This window comes from Castor canadensis, chromosome 5 (genome assembly GCF_047511655.1).
Source record: "Castor canadensis chromosome 5, mCasCan1.hap1v2, whole genome shotgun sequence".
Classification (NCBI taxonomy): Eukaryota; Metazoa; Chordata; class Mammalia; order Rodentia; family Castoridae; genus Castor; species Castor canadensis.
In genome coordinates, this window is record NC_133390.1 from 161,774,570 (window position 1) to 161,796,297 (window position 21,728).

The window sequence follows — 21,728 nt, forward strand, 5'->3', positions numbered from 1 at the left end:
GGCTGGAGGTGTGGCTCAAGTGGCAGAGTAACTTCCTAGCAAGCATGAGGCCCTGAGTTCAAACCCTGGTACCACTACCACAAAAAAAAAAGAAAAGAAAAAAAGAAGAAGAAGAAGAATCATAATGTTCTTTTAAAGTATTGGATAGCATTTTATAAAGAGCCAGATAGTAAATGTTTTCAGCATTCAGGCCATGTGGTATTGCAGCCACTCAACTCTCCTGATGTAGCAGCAAAGCAGCCACAAACTACATAAGTGCAGGGGCATGGCTATCTTCCAGTAGAACTTTACCTACAAAAGAGGCCAGAGTTGACCTACTGGCCATAGTTCACTGGCTTCTCTTCTTAAAAATGTTTTTCTGAAGAGTATACATTGTGTTTAAGAATTGAGGAGGGAAAGAAAAATCTCTGGTGTTGAGACCTTCTTTTCATTTTTATTAAAGGTTACTCTGTTTCTCCTAGCTTTAGAAACTTGGATTCTGTTCCAGACTGTAGGCCTTTTGAGTAAAGGAAAAGTAGCAGGGGAACATTTGTTTCCTTTGCCTGGTAGGTGCCTGAAAATAGTGGATAAACTTTGCTTACTATTGGGGACATGTGATGTTATTTCTAGCTTGATAGAGTGTCGGCTCCAAGACGACTAGTAGTGTTTTTGTTGCATATCTGGGCTTCCTTTTCTATGGCTAGGGAAGATTTGTTGCCATTTTTATTCTTCAAGTAAGCCAGAGTAACAAACGTGCTTGAGCCTCCTGGCGTTGGTAGACTGGATTATGTCCACATGAATGTGGAACATCTCTGCTCTTGGGAATGCTTGGCTTTTCCTAAACAATTGTCTCATTTTGCTTGAGATTTGTCGTTTTTGGTGTGTATGTGAAGTCGTTGGTAAGGATTGAACCCAGGGCCTTGGGCATGCTAGTCATACATTCTACCATGGAACTGCATCCCCAGGTGTAGGTCAGACTTCTTTAGGGAAAACATAGTGGTATCTTTTTTTTTTTTTTTTTTTGGTGGAACTAGGTTCTGAATTCAGGCTTCACATTTGTGAAGCAGACGCTGTACTGCTTGAGCCTTGTATCAAGTCCTTTTTGCTGTGGTTATTTTAGAGAAGGGGTCTCGTGAACTCTAGCTGGCCTTGAAATGCAGTCCTCCCAATCCCAGCCTCCCAAGTAGCTAGGATTACAGATGTGAGCCATTGGTGCCTGGCTAGTGGTGTCCTTTGGTTGTAACTCATGGTTAAGTGGCCAGTCTTCTTGGTCTTGGCCTACAATCTGGGAATCTGTGTTCTAAAGGCTGGAGTGGAACTTCTGGTGCCACATGCTTCATTTTCTGGTATTTCTCAAGGATGCTACCAGTTCTTTGTGGCAAGTAACCTTGCTTCAAGGTTTGCTTTAGTAATAGTAGAGATACTGTCTTGGGTTTCACATGGGAGATTTGGAGGCCAGTTTACCATTTGCTAATGTAGTAGGTTCAGTCCTCAAAACTCTCAGGTGGTCCACCTTGGGAAGTGGAATAAAGGCTGGGGCTTAGACTCTTACTTTCTCTTCATCCCTATTTCATAGATTGGACTTCCTTCCTTAAAGAAGAAATGTCCTGCAGAATTTAAAAACTGTTGGGGCTGGCAGAGTGGCCCAAGTGGTAGGAGCTAGCAAGTGCAAGGCCCTTAGTTCAAACCTCAGAACCACAAAAAAAAAAAAAAAATTAAAAACTATTGTTTTAAGTTACCTTGGGAACCTTTGGAGCTTGCATCGTTTTTTTCAGTGCAACAATAGCAGGTGCTCATTTCCAAGACAGTGTTTTATCAATTTTGTATATTCCTTTGGGGTTTTCTTCAGCAGATATTAGCTTTTGGAAGGACTGTGAGCACTGTGAAATCACATGCAAAATTCTTGTGACTGTATGTTAAAAACTTTTAGAGGGCTGGTGGCATGACTCCAGTGGTAGAGCACTTGCCTAGCAAAAGCAAGGCCCTGAGTTGAAACCCTAGTACCTTTAAAAAAATAAAAATAAATAAAAAAGAATATGAGGACTTTTATGTTTCATTGTGAGTAGCAGGGGCTTCTATTGGTTATTCACTCAGAAACCTACTGAATGCGTGTTATGTGACAGCCACATTTCAGACAGAAAATCAAGAGGTGAAGTTTACATTCTAGTAGTCCCCGTTCCTCCCAGAAGCTAAGTTCTTACAGAAGTGGTAGTGGAGATCCCAGGGTGCTAAAGTGTGTTACAAGGAGGAAGTAGCGCCCCACCCTGTCTGCTGATTCCCTTAGGAAGTGTTATCACCCCACTGTGTTGCATCCATAAGTTGCCTTTTTTCGGCTGTTGCTATCTCTCTTCCAGGCTGGTCAGTGATGTCTGTCTGTCTTCTTCAGACAGGAACAGGGCTCCAGTCAGATCCGACTATGCCTACAGGTCCTGAGAGCCATTCAGAAACTGGCCCGAGAGTCATCTATCATGGCCCGAGAGACATGGGAAGTCTTACTATTGTTTCTTCTACAGATTAATGACATACTTCTGGCCCCGCCAACCATTCAAGGTTTGTGTATTTATTTTTTTCTTATATATTTATGAGCTCTAAATACAGTTCACATTTAAATTCAATGAGTGATACTCATTGGGGATTTAAATTTTGTCAAGACAGTTAACAAGCCAAGGTTAACAGTTCATAGAATGTAGACTCTCAAAGGCTAATGAAGTTATTTTACTTTCAGTGATAATTTTGTGAATGAAGGGAAGGAGTCAGTGAATTCTGTATGTTTGATTAGAAAAGGAACAGTAGCTTGTTTAGTGTTTAGAATAGAGCATATGTATAGGAAACAGCACACTAAATCCGAGCCTATAGATAATATATGTGATGGCAAAGTAGTTACCAAAAATACATTCTGAAAACTTAATGGCCACAGAAGGCACTTTGTTCACTCAATGAAATCTCCAGTCTTTAACCTGTCCTATTTGGAATTATGAGAGTATGCATTCATTAGTTAGCTATTAAAAAAGCTGCCAGCTTTATAAAACTTTACAGTGTATATCAGAAGCCCTGCTTTGTATGTTAAAACACAACATACACAAATTGTAAGTTGGTATTCAGGTTCCAGGTTCCTTTGTTGCTTACTCATCTGTGTACTCTTTTTACTAACACACATAAATGTGCCTGTGTTGACTCACCAATGCAGTGTCCAGGGAAATGTCTAGAAGGAATTATGGAAGTTTAGTGTTAGAAGGGACCCCAGGATAGGAATACTGTCTAGTACTGGCGATTGCTTGCCATTCACTGATTCATCGGTTCTCTGCTACTCACTCTCCATGCCAGAGAGCTCACGAGGAAGACAGTTCATCTGCTTCTTGGGTTCTTGGTTGTTAGAACTTTGGTTTGCTCATTTGAAGTTTGCATCCTGATTACTTTTCCTTCTAGTCCTAAGTTTGCTTTCTTGAGCTATGCTTCGCAAAGTCCACTGTAGTTAGTCTTTCTGGTTCCAGAGCTCAGAACAGAGGAACAGTTGTTTTCATGGTTAAGTTTCTGTCCTACCCAGCCAGTCCTTTTTTGCTCTTTGTTTGTCTCTTTTTTTCCCTTGAAGTGTAGCTTTCAGACACTTGGAATATTTATGACAAACTCTGAAGTTAGGAAGTCCTGTTCTAATTCCTTTCCACATTGGCTGCACAGACTTCCTGAACTTAACTTTCCATACCTATTGGTAATAGGTATTATAAATACCAATTCTGCAGAAATAGTGTGAGGATTATGCGAGGAATATGTATGAACTACTTGGCACAGAAAATGACTTCTAGTAATTCACTTATTGTAGCCACTCATCCTTTCTTTTCTCCCCTAGAGGCTTCTGTCCCCCTGGCTGAAAGAGTAACGTCTTAAGAACTAGCAGGGCAGCTTGAAAACTCCCAAAGTAATTTCTTCATGTTATCCATGATTTCCCTCATAGCTCTTAAAAATTGCTTCACATTAAACTTATTTGAAAGTCAGTATGTAATATTGCAATTACTTCTTTTGATCAGTTTTCCTAAATGAGTGAATTAAAGATTCTGCTTTAAAAATTAAAAAGTGTGCCAAAGATATATTTTCTTTTCGTTGGTCAGGTGGCATTGCTGAGAATCTAGCAGAGAAGTTGATTGGTGTTCTTTTTGAGGTTTGGTTACTAGCTTGTACTCGGTGCTTCCCAACACCTCCTTACTGGAAGACAGCCAAGGAGATGGTGGCTAACTGGAGGCACCACCCAGCAGTGGTGGAGCAGTGGAGCAAGGTCATATGTGCGCTCACATCCAGGTATGTCATTGTCTTTCTTCATCTGTTTGACCTTCGGCAGCTCTTCCCTGGTTCCGTACCTTTCTGGGATTCATGGAATATGTTGTAAAACGCCTGGATCTGTTAGTGGTGTACTTAGATAAAGAATTGAGCCACTTAGGGAGGGAGGGAGGGAGAGAGAGACAGAGAAGTGGTTTATAGGCATGTTTTGTAACCTTTTGGGTTAATGAAGTATTTTGAGGTCCAGATAAATTCTTCACCCCATCTTCTGCCTCAAATTCATTCTTAATTCTGATTATTAGGATATGCATTATTGTAAAGAAAAGAGCCATAGAAAGGGATAAGAGAAGGGGTTACCAGAAATTCTACTATGTCCATTTATGTGTGATTTTACAAAAATGAGTCTAGTCTAAACATACAACTTTATAACCAAAGTAGACAGTTTTTGTAATAACAATTTTATCTTTTTACCATTTACATATAATACTTTTTGTGATTCTATGAGTAAGCTGTTAGGTTTTACTTTTTTTAAACTTATTTTTTCATTTCAGCCATACATACACATATATTTGTGTATATACATATATGTTTTGGTGGTATTGAGGTTCGAACTCAGGGCCTCATGCTTACTAGGCAGATACTCTACCACTTGAGCCACATTCCCAACCCTTTTTTTTGTCTTGTGGTATTGGGGCTTGAGCTCAGGGCCTACACTTTGAGCCACTTCACCAGCCCTGTGTTTTGTGATGGGTTTTTTCGAAATAGGTTCTCATGGACTATTTGCCCAGGCTGCCTTCAAACTGCCATCCTCCTGATCTCTGTGTCCTGAGTAGCTGAGTAGGATTACAGGCATGAGTCACCGATGCCTGCCCTTTTTTTGCTTTAGTTATTTTTTAGGTAGTCTCATGTTTTTGCCCATGGTTGGCCTCAACCCACGATCCTCCTGATCACTTCCTCCAGAGTAGCTGGGATTAAAAGAATGAGCCACAGTGTCTGGCCTACTTTTTAACATGTAACTGCAAAAGATAAGTATAATACTATTATCTTACCTTAAAAGTTAACAGTTTTTAATATCAGCTAGCCAGTGTTTAAATTTTCCCATACTTGTACACCTCATTTTTTTCTTTTTACATAGTTGATCTATTGAATCATAAAACAGTTTTAAAGTACAGGTTCTTACTGTCATTTTCATCCCTTAGCAGTTTTATTATTGAAGAAACTGGGTCACTTGTCTTATTGAGTGTTTCACATTGTGGATTTTTTCCAATGATGTTGTCATATTTGTATGTTTCCTGTATTTTTGTTTTTTTAATCTCATAGCTCTAGAGACTTGACCTGATTTAGGTTTGATTGGGGGCAAGGGAGTCAGGAGCAAATACTTTGTAGGTGGTAGTATGTATCAGAAGATAGATTGGTCTTTATCTGAGTTAATAAAATGGTTATTTTAAAATGATGGATATTTAAATATTGATTACCTTTAAAAGGTAGATGTTTCCCCCTAGTCTGTTGACCAGAATCAGTGGAATATTCTGCTTTATCATGGCCAATGTCAGTATTGTGAATGTGCTTTTAAATAATAGTTTGGTCTTGATTGTTTTTTTTTTTTTGGATATATAACCAGAGGTGGATTTTCTGGCAATTCTATTTTTATTTTATTTTATTTATTTATTTATTTTTTAATTTTTCTTTTATTATTCATATGTGCATACAAGGCTTGGTTCATTTCTCCCCCCTGCCCCCACCCCCTCCCTTACCACCCACTCCGCCCCCTCCCTCTCCCCCCCCTCCAATACCCAGCAGAAACTATTTTGCCCTTATTTCTAATTTTGTTGTAGAGAGAGTATAAGCCATAATAGGAAGGAACAAGGGTTTTTGCTGGTTGAGATAAGCAAGTGTGAGCCAGGTGTGGTAGCCTACACCTGGGAGGCCAAGGTAGGAGGATTGTGAGAACTGAACAGAGACTCAACCAAACCAAACAAACCAAACCCCCCCCCACCACCAAAAACAATGTATACTTATAATAGAAAGTTTGGAAAATACAGGAGGAAATATCTGTCGTTTAAAGATAATATTAATATTTTAGTGTATGTTTTCCATTTAATTCTCTTTTTAACAAAATTTGAGATACTTTTTTTTTTTTTTTTTTGGTACTGGGGCTTAAACTCAGGGCCCATACCTTGAGCTACTCTACTGGGATCTCACAAACTGTTTGCCCATACTTGCTTCAAACTGTGATCTTCCTGAGTGATGTGAGCCACCAGTACCTGGCCGTTTTTTCTCCTTTGATGCCTCATTCTTGTTACTTTTCATGTGCTTTTTTTTTTTTTTTTTTTTTTTTTGGTGGAACTGGGGTTTGAACTCAGTTGTAAGGCAGATGCTCTGCCACTTGAGCCATGTCACCAACTCCTTAGCAGAGCAAGGATCACAGCCAGGTTTGGTACTTCTCTCCTCTTCTCTTTTTCTGTTCTGGGGCTTGAACTCAGGGTCTACACTTTGAGGCACTCCACCAGCCCTTTTGTGATGGGTTTTGCAGGATAGGGTCTACATGAACTATTTGCCCGGGCTGGCTTTGAACCACAATCTTCCTGATCTCTGCCTCCTGAATAGCTAGAATTATGTGCATGAGCCACCGGTGCCCGGCTAAATTTTTAAATAATTCTTGAGATTGTGATTTTAATGACTTTGTAGTTTCCATTATATTGGAATTATAATTAATTTATGGATTTCTTGTACATTTGTTCCCTGTGTTTTACTTTAGAAATATTGTCGATAAAAATAAAAAAACTAAAAGTTTTTGTATATATTCTGATTATTAAGATATCATTTCTAGATATAGGAAAATTGAGTCAGAGGGCTTTGGACAGTTTTAACATAGTTAGAATATTACCATTAAGTACTTGAGGTGCTTGGAGTGTGTGGCTCAGTGGCAGAATGCTTATCTAACATGCTGTGTTCAATCACCAGCAACATGCACACACAAATAAACAAACAAGAAAACAAATAAATAAAGCAATTGAATTGTTGAATTCAGTTGCTTTTGTGATGCCATTATAAAAGTATACCACATTTTAAACCTTTAAATAAAAAATTTTGAACTTTATATAAATTGATATAAATTTATATAACTTAGTTGTGTAAAAGGACTTGCAGTAGGGTGACTTTTAAAAGTAATACAAATAATTTATAATTTAATTATGCGATTAATTTTATAATTGTGAGTGTATGATTATATATATCAAAAAATGCATAATTTATTTCCTGTACTATAGAGATAATAAACTAAATAAATAATTTGAATATTTCAACTAAAACTCAAAAATCTTTTAAAAAATTGGAAATCCCTGCAGGGCATGGTAGCTCATGCCTATAATTGAGCAGTTACTTGGAAGGCTGAGATTGGAGGATCAAGGTTCAAGGCCAGCCCAGGGAAATAGTTCTTGAGACCCCCATCTCAAAAATAACCAGAGTAAAATGGTCTGGAAGTGTGGCTCAAGTGGTAGACTGCTTTGCAAGTACAAAGCCTTGAGTTCAAATGCTAGTCCTGCCCAAAAAACAAACAGACATATAAAACCTAGAAATCCCTTCCATTTTGTCAGTTTTCTTTTTCTTTCTTTTGTGTGTGGTACTGGGGCTTGAACTCATGGCCTTCATCTTGAACCACTCTACCAGCTCTATTTTTGTGAAGGATTTTTCAAGATTGGGTCTCATGGAACCATTTGCCTGTCTGTGCTAGCTTCGAACCACGATCGTCCTGATGGATGCCTCCTGAGTAACTAGGATTATAGGCATGAGCCACCGGCACCTGGCAAGGAATATAACAGCCAAACCTTGTTTTTTTTTTTTTGGGGACGCTCTTACCACTTGAGCCACTCCACCAGCTGTCAGTTTTCTAAGTGAGGGTTTTCATACATTTTGTTCACATAAGTAAGGTACGTATGTTTCATCTATTTCTTTTGTTGTATTTTTTGTTTTGTGAAGAAATGGACTTAGTGATGTGTGCTTTTTTATTCCCAGACTGCTACGCTTTACTTATGGTCCTTCGTTTCCTCCATTTAAAGTTCCGGATGAAGATGCCAGTCTCATCCCTCCAGAAATGGATAACGAGTGCGTTGCACAGACATGGTTTCGATTTTTACATATGTTAAGGTATTGTTATTTTGTGTGTTCCCTGTACTTTTCTTGTTGGATTCCGAATGGATGTTGAGCACAGTGCATCAGATGGAGTTGAGCCAGACAGCAGGCACATCCACACCATATGCCTTCTCTCCTGCTTTCCCCATGCCAGCTGGGTTGGGCTGCCATTGCTGCTCTCGGTTACTCTCTCTAGGAACTTCTTCCCTAGGGTGGGTGTGCAGCACTGTACACTTGTCTGGTGCTGCAGCCTCTCTGATGATGAATCTCTCAAGACTTTGTCACATTCTGTGGGGTCTGGAGACTGCTTTGCTCCTCTGTCCAGCATTGACTAGTCAGTGTAGTTTTTAGGGTTTTGCTTAAATTTTCATTGAGAAATGTACCTCAAAATTTTCCAGAGGTGTATACCTCTCCTTTCTCCTATCCAATTTTGTTGGAATAATTCCATCTCTCCCTGTCTATCCCTCTTAGCCTTATCTTTGTGCTCTGGAACTTTTATTCTCTTATAAACTGTCTTGCTTTTAAACTTTCCTCATATATCTTTCTAGTTTGACTAGGAACTTTTTTTTTTTTTAAGTAAATTACAAATGAATCATTTTCTTTAGTTCTTTCTAGTTTGCAGTTTAGCTTGTGTTTTTAGCTTTCAGGTTTTTTGTTTTGTGTTGTTTCATTTTGTTTTTGTGGTATTGGGGATTGAACCCAGGGCCTTGGTATTTCTATACAATTTCTCTACTACTTGAGCTATGCCACAGCCCTTTTCTTTTTATTTTGTTTCTGTGACTGGGTGGACTGGCCTCAAACTCAAAATCCTCTTGCCTCTGCCTCAAGTAGCTGGGATTATAGGGATGTGCCATCTCTTGCCTTAAAGAAGATGTTTTTGTTTTGTTTCCTTGAGGTGCTGCGGATCTAACCCAGGGCCTTGCACTTAAGCAAGGAGCTACATCCCTTTCCCCAAGTAATTTTTGGTTTTGAATGTCTTTCCTTTGATCATTTTTTTAATCTCCGTTAAAATTAGAAAGTCTTGGGGCTGGCATAATGGCTCAAGTGGTACAATGCCTGCCTAGCAAGCATGAGGCCCTGAGTTCAAATCCCAGTACCTTAAAAAAAAATTAGAAAGTCTTTCTGTGTTCTTTGATCAGACAGATAATCAACTGTGGTTTTTCTTATCTTGTTCTCTTTGTGATAGTAAGTTCTTTTATATCATCAGAATCCATCATTTGATTGCATTTGTTCCATTAATCTCTTTCTTTTTCTTTCTCTTAGATTATTATAATTATTTTTTTGTATCTGGCCTATTGAACATTTCTGATGAATTTTGGAATCAGTTTATCAAATTACAAAATACAGTTGGCCTTCTCTACCCATGAGTACTTTAGCTATGGATTTAACTATCCAGGCATCAAAATTATTTGGACAAAAAAAAAATGCACTTGTACTGATCATCTTTAAGACTTTTTTCTTGCATTATTCCCTAACAATACTGTGTAACACATAGCATTTACATTGTGTTAGGTATTATAAGTAATCTAGAATAATTTGTAGTATATAAAAAGATACACATAGATTATATGCAATTACTATGCCATTTTATATGAGACTTGAGCATCCACAAATTTTAGTATCCTCAGGGGTCCTGGAAAGAGTTCCCCCATGATACCAAGGGATGACTGTACAAACAGATGACAGCGTTTTGGAATTTGGACTGTGTATTAATTAGGTTAAGGAAATCATTCTGTTTTAGCAAAAAACAAACAAACAAACCTTAAAAATGTTTCACAGAGTCTGGGCTTTACCCTGCAGTATGTGACTTTGCTCACATACTTGTTCAGGGACCAGGGCTGGCAGAGGCTCTACCATCTTCAACATGTGGCTACCTAGGGCCTCAGCATTTTAAGTATGAACTTTTGTATCTGGCTAGCACATAGGAAAGAGAGAGCAAGAAAGATTGTGTGGGAGGGTTTTATGGGCTAGGCTTGAAATAATGTAAATCACTGCTACTAATTCACAATATTTCATTGGCCAGAACTCAGACACATGCCACACTTACTTGCAAGAGAACATAGGAGAAAAGGGGAAAGTAATGAAGAGCTAGCTGACTGCTAAAGATGAGAATTGTATTAAGCCTTTATATATACTTTTAAAAAGTCAATTCTTGCTATATTGTATTAAGCCTTTATATATACTTTAAAAAAATCAATGTCTTACTATATTTAGTTTGCCGTTCTAAGAGCATGCTTGCTTTTTTTTTTTTTAAGATTCCTTTATTCTATGTACTGAAGATTGAACTCTACCACTGAGATACATCTCAGCTCCTTTTTAAGAATTTTATCTTACAGAAGTGTTTTGCAGTTTTTTTCACAAAGATTCTTGTATTTCCTTTATAATTATTCTTAGCTATTTGTTGCTAATGTTATAAAAAGCTTGCCTTTTTAATGCTGTTATATCTTCTAGATGGCCATTGCTACTGTAAAGGAGTTTTTTTGTTGTTTTTTTTTTTTACTTTATTTTTGTATTTATGGGCATTTAAAAGTGTGCTGGGTGTTTCAGTGGTTCTTCTGAGATTTCTAGGTATTAGCAGATGTGTATCTGCAAATAAGTGTCCTTTTGTAGAAAATCATACTTATGCTGATTGGTGAAAAGTGCTTTGGATGCAGTAAGACCTGATTTGAATTCAAGCTCTACTGCTTTTCTGTGAATTTGATTGAACATTTTAATCTCTCTGGGCCTTTTTAATCAGTAAAGTGGGGGTAATGTTTATATCCATATTGTAATAGGAACTGAAGAAGGAAGAGCATGTAGTTCAATCGTTCAGTGCCTAGTACATGGTAGGTGCTTGAAATGTTGATATAATTATTTCTGTATATTTTACTATGCTTGTTAGAACTTCTAGAAAATTGTTGAGGTAAAATAATTCTGTTTTGGTACTTCTTTTGTTCTGATTTTCATTGGAATGCCTCTAATGTGTGGAATTCTGAATAGGATTTGGTTGTTGATAATAGATTTTGTGGGTTTTTTTTGAGACAAAGTCTTGCTAGGTAGCCTAGGTTGGCTTCAAGTCTCTATCCTTCTGCCTTAGCTTTCTGAATGTTGAGAATACAGATGTATTCCCCTACATCCAACTTAGATACTCTTCTTTATGGCTCTAGTTTCCCAAGTAATTAAAATGTTTTCAAAATACAAGTATATTCAAGTATAATACTGAATTTAAAAAGAAATCATCCTGTGGGATCCATTTAAGCAATTAAATGGTTTTCTCTTTTGACCTATTGAAATGCTATATCATATTAATTAATTTCTCAATGTTCAGTTATCATCCACTCTTTTTAGGTACCAGGGATTGATTCCAGAGCCTTGTGCATGCTAGGCAAGGCTTCTGTGATGGAGCTATATCCCATCTCCTATCATTCACTTTTTTTTTTTTTTTTTTTTTTTTTTTTTGCAGTACTGGGGTTTGAACTCAGGGCCTCACAGTTCCTATTCTCACTTACGAGAGAATAGGTCTCCTTGGTTATAGAATGCTCTTTTTTTAATTTTGTTTCTTTTTGAGAGAGGGTTTTGCTGTGTAACCCAGGCATGAACTCACGATTTTCCTGCCTTGGCCTGCCAAGTGCACCACTGAACTTGGCTGGAATGCTATTGTGTAAATGTATTCTGAATTGTTTCTAGTTCTATTTTTAACTAATCTGCTTTTTGGTAACTTAAAAAAAAAAGAATAGGAAAACTTCCTATTCTCTTTTATGCTCTATTGTATTAAAGTTAAATGTCCCATAAGAGTTTTAAACAAATGACCAGTACAACTTTAGTCCTGGAATCTTTTTAGATGTAGTTCTTCTATAATATTTTCTCATTTCTTCATTCTTAATTGATCTCTCAGCCTTTTTCTTTCTTCTTGAGCTGACTTTGATATTTAGTCAGGGTTCTTTTTGGTTATAAAGAGTAGGAACCTGCTTAAGGAAATGCCGGTTTAAAAAAATCCAGGTTATTATCTGTTCATAGAAAGTTCACATTAGGCTCTAAGAAGAGCTAATTGACCAGTCCTCACATTGGGCAAGGATCAATGCAGCCTTGGAACAAGCCACTGAGTCATCTTTCTCTCATAGCTTTTTTGCTTCTCTTATGCATGCACATATTCTCTTTCTCTGACAGGCTTCCCCTTCAGTCCCTATTTCCCTCTTCCTTTAGAGGTATATCCAGCCCCATGTTAACAGCCCACTGGTATAAAGAGCTGTGATTTTATGTGACTTCATCTCTGACCCTTGCAGCTTACTGGGGCTTTTTCCCTTTGCTCAATTCTCGAAAGAGATAAATGGGGTCAAATTATTTTTGTTAATTAGGCTACACTGGTTGTAGGTCTCTCATAGACACCTGAAAGGACTCCTTTTGGATAAGTTTTACCCCTTTGCTTAAGTGAGCTATGGATGAGTGGGAAGCAGGATCAGATGGGTCTGCTATGTCATTTGGCAAATTTCCTGGGAAGAGGGCTGATTTTAATGGGGAGATAGGCACTGGAATTTTGCCAACTGTGTTAGTATTTTATCTTTTTCCAGGAAAAACAAACAAAAAAAGTGTTTCTCATTGATTTTACTAGTACTGTTTTTGAATGCTTGTCCTTGGATTTGTTTTTGTGTACCACCTGGCCTTCAGACTCCACCTAAAGATTCTATTTCAGTAAATTTAGGTAATATCTGGTTTTGTTGTTATTGTTGTTTGTTGGCAGTACTGGGGTTTGAACTCAGGACCTCATGTTTGCTAGGTAGGTGTTGTGTACCACTTGAGCCACTCTACCAGCCCTGTTTTGTGATGGGCTTTTTCAAGATAGGGTCTCCCAAACTGTTTTCCCAGGCTGGCTTCAAACTGAGACCCTCCTGGTCTCTACTGCCTGAGTAGAGGATTACAGGTGTGAGCCATGGGCATCCGGCATTTTTTTTTTTTTTTTTTAAACAGGCTCCTTAAATGTAGCCAGGGGATCAGGAACTATAAGAATGCCCCATAGCCTTTGCTACCTATTCTCATTTATAATTTTTATTTTCTTGAATCTGTTCTTTGAATATTTGGTGGTCAATAAAATCCTTTTTTGGTTTACGTATGGAGGAGGGGGTATAAGCCTTTCTCTTCCCAGTTTTCAGTATCTGTTAGGTCTGCATTTCCTCTGCTGGACTGGGGTATAATCATTCCAACCTGACTGCGTATTTTCTAATTTCTGAACAGACAAACTGCAGCCCCTAGCAGGCAGTGCTGCTAGCGATTCCTTACCTCCTCTGTTCTCTATAGTGGTCTCCAGTTCTGTTCATGTGCTGCCACTAGAAGCCCACTTGCTATATACGCACACATGCTTCCCTTTCCCACCCTCAGTTACTTAAAATTGAGATTTTTTTGATGGGTGGACAAAGGTTTCAAAGAATAGAGAATGTCTAAATCACTGGTTTTTTATTTTTAGCCTAGTTTGTTTGCTTTGTTAGCTAGTGGTCTACCAGCTATAGGTTATTGATACCAGTTTGAGTAGAGAGGCTGTTTAATCAACAGCTAAGCAGACCATTTTGAATGGAAATCTCACACTTTTAAAATGGAAATACTTAAAATTATTTGTACCTAAAAAATAAATCAAATCACATTGTTTTGAAATGTGTGGCTTTACTTTATATACATGAACAATAAAACATTGAAAAACTGATCTTGATATTCATATAGTTTTAAAAAATCAGATATGTTAATAAATTTCCTCCTTAGCATTCTTTTTTTTTTTTTTTGGCAGTTCTGGGGTTTGAACTAGGAGCCTATACCTTGAGCCACTCCACCAGCCATTTTTGGGAAGGGTTATTTCGAGATAAGGTCTCGAGAATTATTTGCCCAGGCTTACTTCAAACTGCCATCCTCCTGATCTCTGCTGCCTGAGCAGCTAGGATTACAAGCATGAGCCATTGGCACCCAGTCATATGTATTCTTAAAATATTAAAACCTCATTCTGTGACTAGAATAAGCTCTTGTAAAAATTGCACATCTTCTGTAGAGAAGCATACATGTTGAATCCCTAGCCCAAGAAATACAGATCAGTCCCTATCTGAATCAACTAGGCACAGATAGCCTGTCTTAAATTGTATTGCCTGCATTTTATTGCTATAGAAATTTCTAAATGTGTAATTGATTCTTCTCTCTTTTTTGGTAGTAATCCTGTGGATTTGAGTAACCCAGCCATTATAAGCTCTACTCCCAAATTTCAGGAACAGTTCTTGAATGTGAGTGGAATGCCGCAAGAATTGAATCAGTATCCCTGCCTTAAACATCTGCCTCAAATATTTTTTCGTGCCATGCGTGGAATCAGCTGCCTGGTGGATGCATTCTTAGGTGAATTTTGTGTATGTTGCTAGATGTTTGAAGATAATGTTTAGGTAACTCTAGAGTCAAATGCTAGAAGCTGTCATGGATAGCCCGAAGGAAAAGATGAACAAATTCAATGACAAATAATAAACTGAGAAAAATCATTTGCAGTAAATATAGTAGCTGGAGGGTTTTTATTATTAACTTTATATAAATAGATCAAACAAAAATACTAAGAAAAAGAATAATAACTTAGTAGATAAATGGGCAAAGAGTGCAAATAAATGGTTAGCAAAACAGAGTGTTCATTCTTAATAGCTATCCAGTCTAAAATGCACTAGGGACCATTCTTATGTACAGCATTAGAAAGCAAATTGTACCTTTTAATTAATTAATTAATTAATTAATTTTCTGGTCCTGGGGTTTGAACTCAGGGCCTCATACTTGTTAGGTGGGTGCTCTATCACTTGAGCCACTTTGCCAGCCAAATTTATACCTTTTATGAACTACTGTTTTAAACTGTTTTTCATAATTTAGATATATGTGATAAGTCAGAATTTTTAGCCTGTAGAAAAGCAGTGATATTTAATAGTTACCATTTTCTTTTTTTTGGTGAGACTGGGTTTTGAACTCAGGGCTTTATGCTTGGAAAGCAAGCACTCTACCACTTGCGTCACACCTCTGGTACGTTTTTGCTCTGGTTATTTTGGAGATGGGGGTCTCCAGAACTATTTTCTTGACTGGCCTCAAACTGCCATCCTCCTGTTCTTAGCCTCCTAAGTAGCTAGGATTATAGGTATGAGCCATTGGCGCCTGGCTATAGTTACCATTTTATAAGATATTTATTATGTGTTCTTGTCAATATATTGCACAGTTAATATTGTTAATATATTAGTTCTAATTAAGTTTGGCTATCACATAGTAACCAAAAATCCCCATGGCTTACACAATATAGTTTCTTTTCACATACATGAAATCAAGGGCTGCTATAGTAGTACCTTCACTGTTGGGAATTGGAGAGGCCCTTCCGTCTGTTGTCTCTCCATCCTTTGTGCACTGCCTGGTGAGCCATGATGGTTGAGTGAGTTCTAACTATCCTGTTCAGGACTTAGGAAGGATTGTCTATACCTCATTGTCCTCTTAAGGAGTTCTTTTGGAAGACTTGTCCAGCAGTTGCCTGCTTCTCAATGTTAGAACATGGCCATATCTACCTGCAAGGGAAGCTTGAAAATTAATTAGTCATTTATTCTGGACAGTCCCATCCAATTAAAATTTATTACTCAGGAAGAAAGGGTGAATGGATATTTGGAAGCAAGTGGTCTCTGCTATAGCCTATGTGTCCCAAGCCTTCACAAGTTTTGTTTGCAGAAGATTTTCTGAGCATATATTTTGAACTGTGAAGAATAATTCCATTTGTCTTTTTATTTTTTTAAGGCATTTCTAGACCCCGATCAGACAGCGCTCCCCCTACACCTGTGAATAGATTAAGTATGCCTCAAAGCACTTCGGTCAATACCACTCCACCCCATAACCGAAGGCACCGGGCTGTTACTGTAAATAAGGCCACCATGAAGACAAGCACAGTAAGAACTTTTTCATCATTCTTATTAGGCTTTATAAAGTTCACTTCTTAATCTGCCATTTTCTCAAACTTTTCATTGGTATGGATCTGTTGTTGTGTTCTTCTGATAGGTTAGTACTGCTCATGCCTCAAAAGTCCAGCACCAGACTTCCTCCACCTCTCCTTTGTCAAGCCCAAATCAGACTAGTTCAGAACCCCGGCCACTGCCTGCCCCTCGAAGACCAAAGGTTAACAGCATCTTGAATCTCTTTGGATCATGGTTATTTGATGCAGCATTTGTTCACTGTAAACTTCATAATGGGATAAACAGAGACAGCAGCATGACTGGTAAATATTGCTCAAGAAATATGTTGTCATTTTTTTCCTTTTCTTTTTTTTTTTTAATCTTTCCTACCTGCAAGATTAATATGTATCTTGAAAAGCTCTCTTGTTTCTGATCAAGCACTGTCTTGTGCTTAACCCCTTCCAGCTGAAGTGACAGAAACTTTTGAAGTTTTCCCACCTGTACTTTTTAATGTATGTTCTATGAGGTTTGGCCTTTTTGTCTGATTTTATTAGACACACTTCAGATTAGACACTTCTTATTGTATCAAATTCCTTTCAGTAGGTGAGCTGGAAGTTCCCTTCATGTCAGCCAGGATAATAATATTTGCATGAAGAATTAAAGATTTTGTCTGGAAATTTATCCAAAGAAGTGTTTTCTTAGATTTTTGATATTCACTCAATCATTAGTTTATATGAATACCAGAAACTTTCTGCTTCTCAATATATTCTAACCTCTAGGTTTTAGTCTAGAGAACTTTCTTTCAAGGGCATACTTTAAAAAATATCATTTGCTCTGTAACTTAATAAGACTGGTAGAGAATTAACTCAACCTCGATATCTAGATTTATCATAGAAATAGAACTGTCTAAATAAAATTGGATTTACTTTGTCGTCTTACCATTATTCTATGAGAAGGAGGCAGAGGGTTCAGGATGGATGAGTGGGATAGTACAGAATGTTTTGAATATTTATGATAGGTCTTGTACAGTAGAATAATAGTAGTGGCTGGCATTTATTGAGCTGCTGATACTATGTGCCAGGTACTATGATTACACATTAATGAGTATATAGGTCATTTGGTAAGAAAACACTTTTCCACTGGGCTTGGAAATCAGCTGTCTGATTACATTAGATTTTGCATCTCTAGAGAGAATGTTAACTCCAGGATAAAACTAAAATAATGATGATAAGGGTCTCTGCATCCCTTAGAAGTGCAGTCATAGCTATTGTGTATCATCTCAGGATGAGGGTTGATGTTTAAGAATATTACGTCCTTATAATTATTTTGGATCTTCTTACAGATCTCTTCAATACTGCAGAAAAGTTACAAATATAAAGACTTTCAGGAATATAATTTGAGATTGGGTGAGATTAGGGATTCCTTTGCTTTATTTGCCCAAATTCAGACACTTTATATTTACCATTTCCATATTATAAGTTTATTCATGGGCTTACAAGTGCTTACTTATGAATAAGTCAGTATGCTTACTTGTGATAACTGAGTGAAAAAAAAACACTTTTGAGTTATTTTTTCTTTATATTCATGTATGTTATATTTTGAATTTTCTGAACCATGTTTATTAATTTGTATGTTATGCTTTAGAGTGAGTTAGTCATACTTTGTATTTTCGATTTTTGTCAAGATGTAATTCTTATAATGTAACTTGGGATGGAGCTGTTGACCCTGAAATCCCTGAATCTGGCAGGGCTCAGCCTGCTGTTTTATTGGTGGGTTTGCTCAACGGGAATGTAGAGCTTTCCATCTCTAGGGAGTTTGTAACAGCTTTGCTTGCCCTCTTGCACCAGAAGTTAGGAACCAGAATTCAAATCATATGCACGCAACATCTTTTCACTCTTAACATTCTCCCTCATGGGGAAAGGTAGAAGCTTCTCTTCTCAGTGTGTTCAGAGATGCTAAAGGCTGTTACATCACCCAGGAGATAGGAGGTATCCAAATAGTTGAAGGGGTTATAGCATGCTCTTGGGTGCCAGTCTCCAGGTTGGGTGGCAGGGGATGATGGGAGGTTTGGGTGTATTAACTTCTCTGATTACTGGCTGCCATCAAGGAATTCTACCATGTAGTTCACCTGTAGTTTAAAGTGTTTACTTCTTTGAACTGGTTAGCTATCGATTTACCTGACAGTATACTGTAATACGTAAAAGTAACATTGAGCTGGGAAGGGTTAATGATCTAAAAATTTTAATGCACGTTATGGGCAGTTCAAAACCTCAAATCTTTGTAGTTGTGTAATTTTCTTCGTTCATTGTTTTGCATGATACAAAAATCATAATTTTGAACCCAAATGCACAATTTTCTATGTTTTTGAACTAGCTTGTGATATCGTAAAACTTTAAATCTTAACTCTTGAAAAGCTACAGAGCTTCTTAACTTAATGTAAAATTTCACCATCTTTAAAGTATTTTATAATTACTGCTGTCCTTTGATTTGTTTCCATTTATTTCTATTATCTTGCAGCATCTTTTATCCAAATTCTTCTTTCTTATAAATCTTGTAAGTAGGAACCAGAAGCTTCTCCTTAATTGCAGTCATGTTTTTATTTTTTCATAATTCCATTAAAAAATTTGATTGTCATTGTCTCTTGTAGTTTTTGCACTTGGGAAGAAAAATATATTTCTGTGTTTTGAATGGGGAAGATTGTTGGCAAAGCAAATTAATCTGCCTGAGTCAGTCCCATTGTTTCTGTATACTAGTCTGGCCATGTCATGAATTCCAGGACTTTGCACTAACTGTGTTTTGGCTTTTTTTTTTTTTTTAAGCTTTCAGCTTATTTTTATACAGATTTAGTGTTTGATTTGTATGCATTCTGCATGTAGTGTTTCTCAAATGTATTATTGCTGGATAGCTTATTCAGGACTAAAAATGGCTCATGGGAAGTTGCATAAAGATTTACGCGTGACTGCGCTCTATTAAGCCTATTATTATAAAACAATTTAAGCACTTATGTAGAGTAATAAAAGATTTCAGAGTGATTTTCAATACACTATGAAATCTTTTGTTAAAAGCAACTTTCGAAGGGCTTCTGTTTTGGTGACAATGAATGACCACGATAGTCTTCCTTAACCAATCTAATTTCCTGATTTATCAACCTCAAGTTAGCTGCTGTCTGTGGTTGTTAAAATTCATTCTCATTTTGCTTGGTTGGGCAATTCTTTGGTGTGTGTTTTGGAGTTGGGTGGGTGGTGGTGGAGTGGGAATGCTCTCTCTTCCTCCTTACCCATTTTACATCCTTACCTTACCCTCTCCCTAAAGTATACAAACTGGCATGGGGTTGCCCATTTAAATACGATGTCCATATGGGTTAAGGTGCACATTGTAGTAGCTGTTTTTCTTAATGTTTAAGCATTGTACAGGGGGAGGAAAAAGCAGAAAATAAAGAATAGAAAAGCCAAATTCTGTGTTATATATCTGTATATATAAGTACAGATATATACAAATGAACTCTTCTGATAAAAAAATTCAGTTGAAAAAATGTTTCTTGTAGAATCTGTTAAACTAATAATGCCACTGTAAATTAATTGTTATCCATTTTCAAAGAAGACTTCAGAGAGCCCTTAAAAAAAAATTAAGACATAGTTGCAATTCTACTCAAGTATCTATTTAATGACACCAATATTTGATCTTTGTGTCCAGGGTCCCATGAGCCGATATGGCATAATGACAAGTATAATAAAATCCTCCTTTTCTCTCCCCAGCCATTACAACACAAGCTAGCATGGAGTTTCGACGGAAAGGGTCACAAATGTCCACAGACACCATGGTTTCCAATCCTATGTTTGATGCAAGTGAATTTCCTGATAACTATGAAGCAGGAAGAGCTGAGGCTTGTGGGACACTGTGTAGGATTTTTTGTAGCAAGAAGACTGGAGAAGAGATTCTGCCAGCTTATTTATCCAGGTCTTAGAATTTTTTGTTTGTTTGTTTTTCCATTTATATAGTTTTCATAGTGAAATACTATTGCAGCATGGCTTGGAAGACTGAATTAATCAGTAAATGTGAATTGATAAGTAAATGTTGATCTGAAATATCTGCCAAATATCTGTATTTGCATGAATTCTTCGATTTCACCTGCCTCATCAGATTTGGTAAAGATTTCTAAGATTCTTTTAATTTCAGAAGTGTTATTTATTCCATCTTAATTGAATCCTATTAATTCTGGAGAGCTTGGAAGGACCACAATAATTTGGTAATAAATTTTTAGCATAATATTAGATTCTGTAGACTGTCAAGAAATAACCTGTAAATCCTGCTTCCAAAGGGCTTGTTTTCTGGAGTGAGCAAAGCCATGTAAAGAAGTAACCATGATCCAATAGTAATAAGAAGGTGACAGGAGAGAGGCCCAGGTACAGGGCTATGGGAATTGGAAGAAGAAGCAGCATGCATTTACCTTCTAGACTGGCTCAGGAAAGAGTTACGGTAGATGGGATGATTGTGCTGGATTGGGGAAGGGTGGACAGGGTTTAGACTGTGTTAGGAGGTTGGGTAGGATCATCTTATCCAAATCTCTGGCTTTAGCCATCTCTGTGAATGGCTCTGCCATTCATTCAGCTGCTTAGTTCAGAACCTAGCCAGAACCCAGGAGTCATGTTAGACTTTTTCTCTCTGTAGCTTTAGTTGATCAACTAACTCTTGCCTGTCTGCTACTTAATCCTCTTTCTGATTGCTGTCTCCATTCTGTTCCCACCATGATACTTTGGACTCTGTCACTTTACTTTTTCTTTTTGCCTTATTGGGGTTTGAACTCAGGGCCTACACTTTGAGCCACTCCACCAGCCCTTTTTTGTGATGTGATTTTTCAAGATAGAGTCTCTCATACTATTTGCCTGGGCTAGCTTTGAATTTGATCCTACTAGTCTCTGCCTCCTGAGTAGCTAGGATTATAAGAGTGAGCTACCAGAACCTGGCTTGTCACTTTTCTTGTAAGTGAATTTATATTGGCCTCCTATATCCTTAATTCTGCTTTGTTCTCCTCAACTATTTGTATAACTGCTGAAATAAGGTTAATATCAACCAGAGCATTTAGATATTTGTGCATTTGCTAGGTTCTCAGAAGAGAGGAATAAACTGACTGTCAGAGGAAACTAAGTACAAGAGTCTATGAAAAAACATGGTATATACAGGGAACTAGTCAGGGGTATCTTAACCATGGACTCTTGGCTTTCAAGTAATAGAAGCCCTCTCAATTTAATTTAGGCAAAGGAGAATGAATTTTGAGAAGCTAGTGGTATTTAATAAACTCTAAGGTTAGGAAACACAGAGGGCCTTAGAAAGAACAGGAACCAGGGACTGGAATGTGTTCAAGGATTCAAACAACTTTCTTCCTTTCTGTTTCTCTATCTTCATAGTCTTCCAGACCTACTTCATTCTTCTTCTCTCAGCAGATCATTT

At 37.4% G+C, this 21,728-nt stretch overlaps 1 protein-coding gene across 8 annotated transcripts in view; it reads left to right on the top strand.

The window, feature by feature from the left end:
* Positions 1-21,728, top strand: part of Ralgapb (Ral GTPase activating protein non-catalytic subunit beta) — a 98,469-nt gene that overhangs the window by 19,291 nt on the left and 57,450 nt on the right. For 5 of the 8 annotated variants that reach the window (XR_012448241.1, XM_074074743.1, XM_074074746.1 and 2 more), the window contains 8 exons: positions 2,366-2,529; positions 4,083-4,269; positions 8,263-8,394; positions 14,543-14,721; positions 16,129-16,277; positions 16,387-16,603; positions 18,798-18,833; positions 20,036-20,237. Coding sequence is in view for 7 of the 8 variants with exons in the window: in XM_074074743.1 (XP_073930844.1) it covers positions 2,366-2,529; positions 4,083-4,269; positions 8,263-8,394; positions 14,543-14,721; positions 16,129-16,277; positions 16,387-16,603; positions 18,798-18,833; positions 20,036-20,237 (1,266 nt within the window). In the remaining variant the exon portion in view is untranslated. Of the gene's footprint in view, positions 1-2,333; positions 2,530-4,082; positions 4,270-8,262; positions 8,395-14,542; positions 14,722-16,128; positions 16,278-16,386; positions 16,604-18,797; positions 18,834-20,035; positions 20,238-21,728 lie in introns of all 8 variants that reach the window. The other 3 variants (XM_074074747.1, XM_074074748.1, XM_020186433.2) reach the window with 2 other exon arrangements.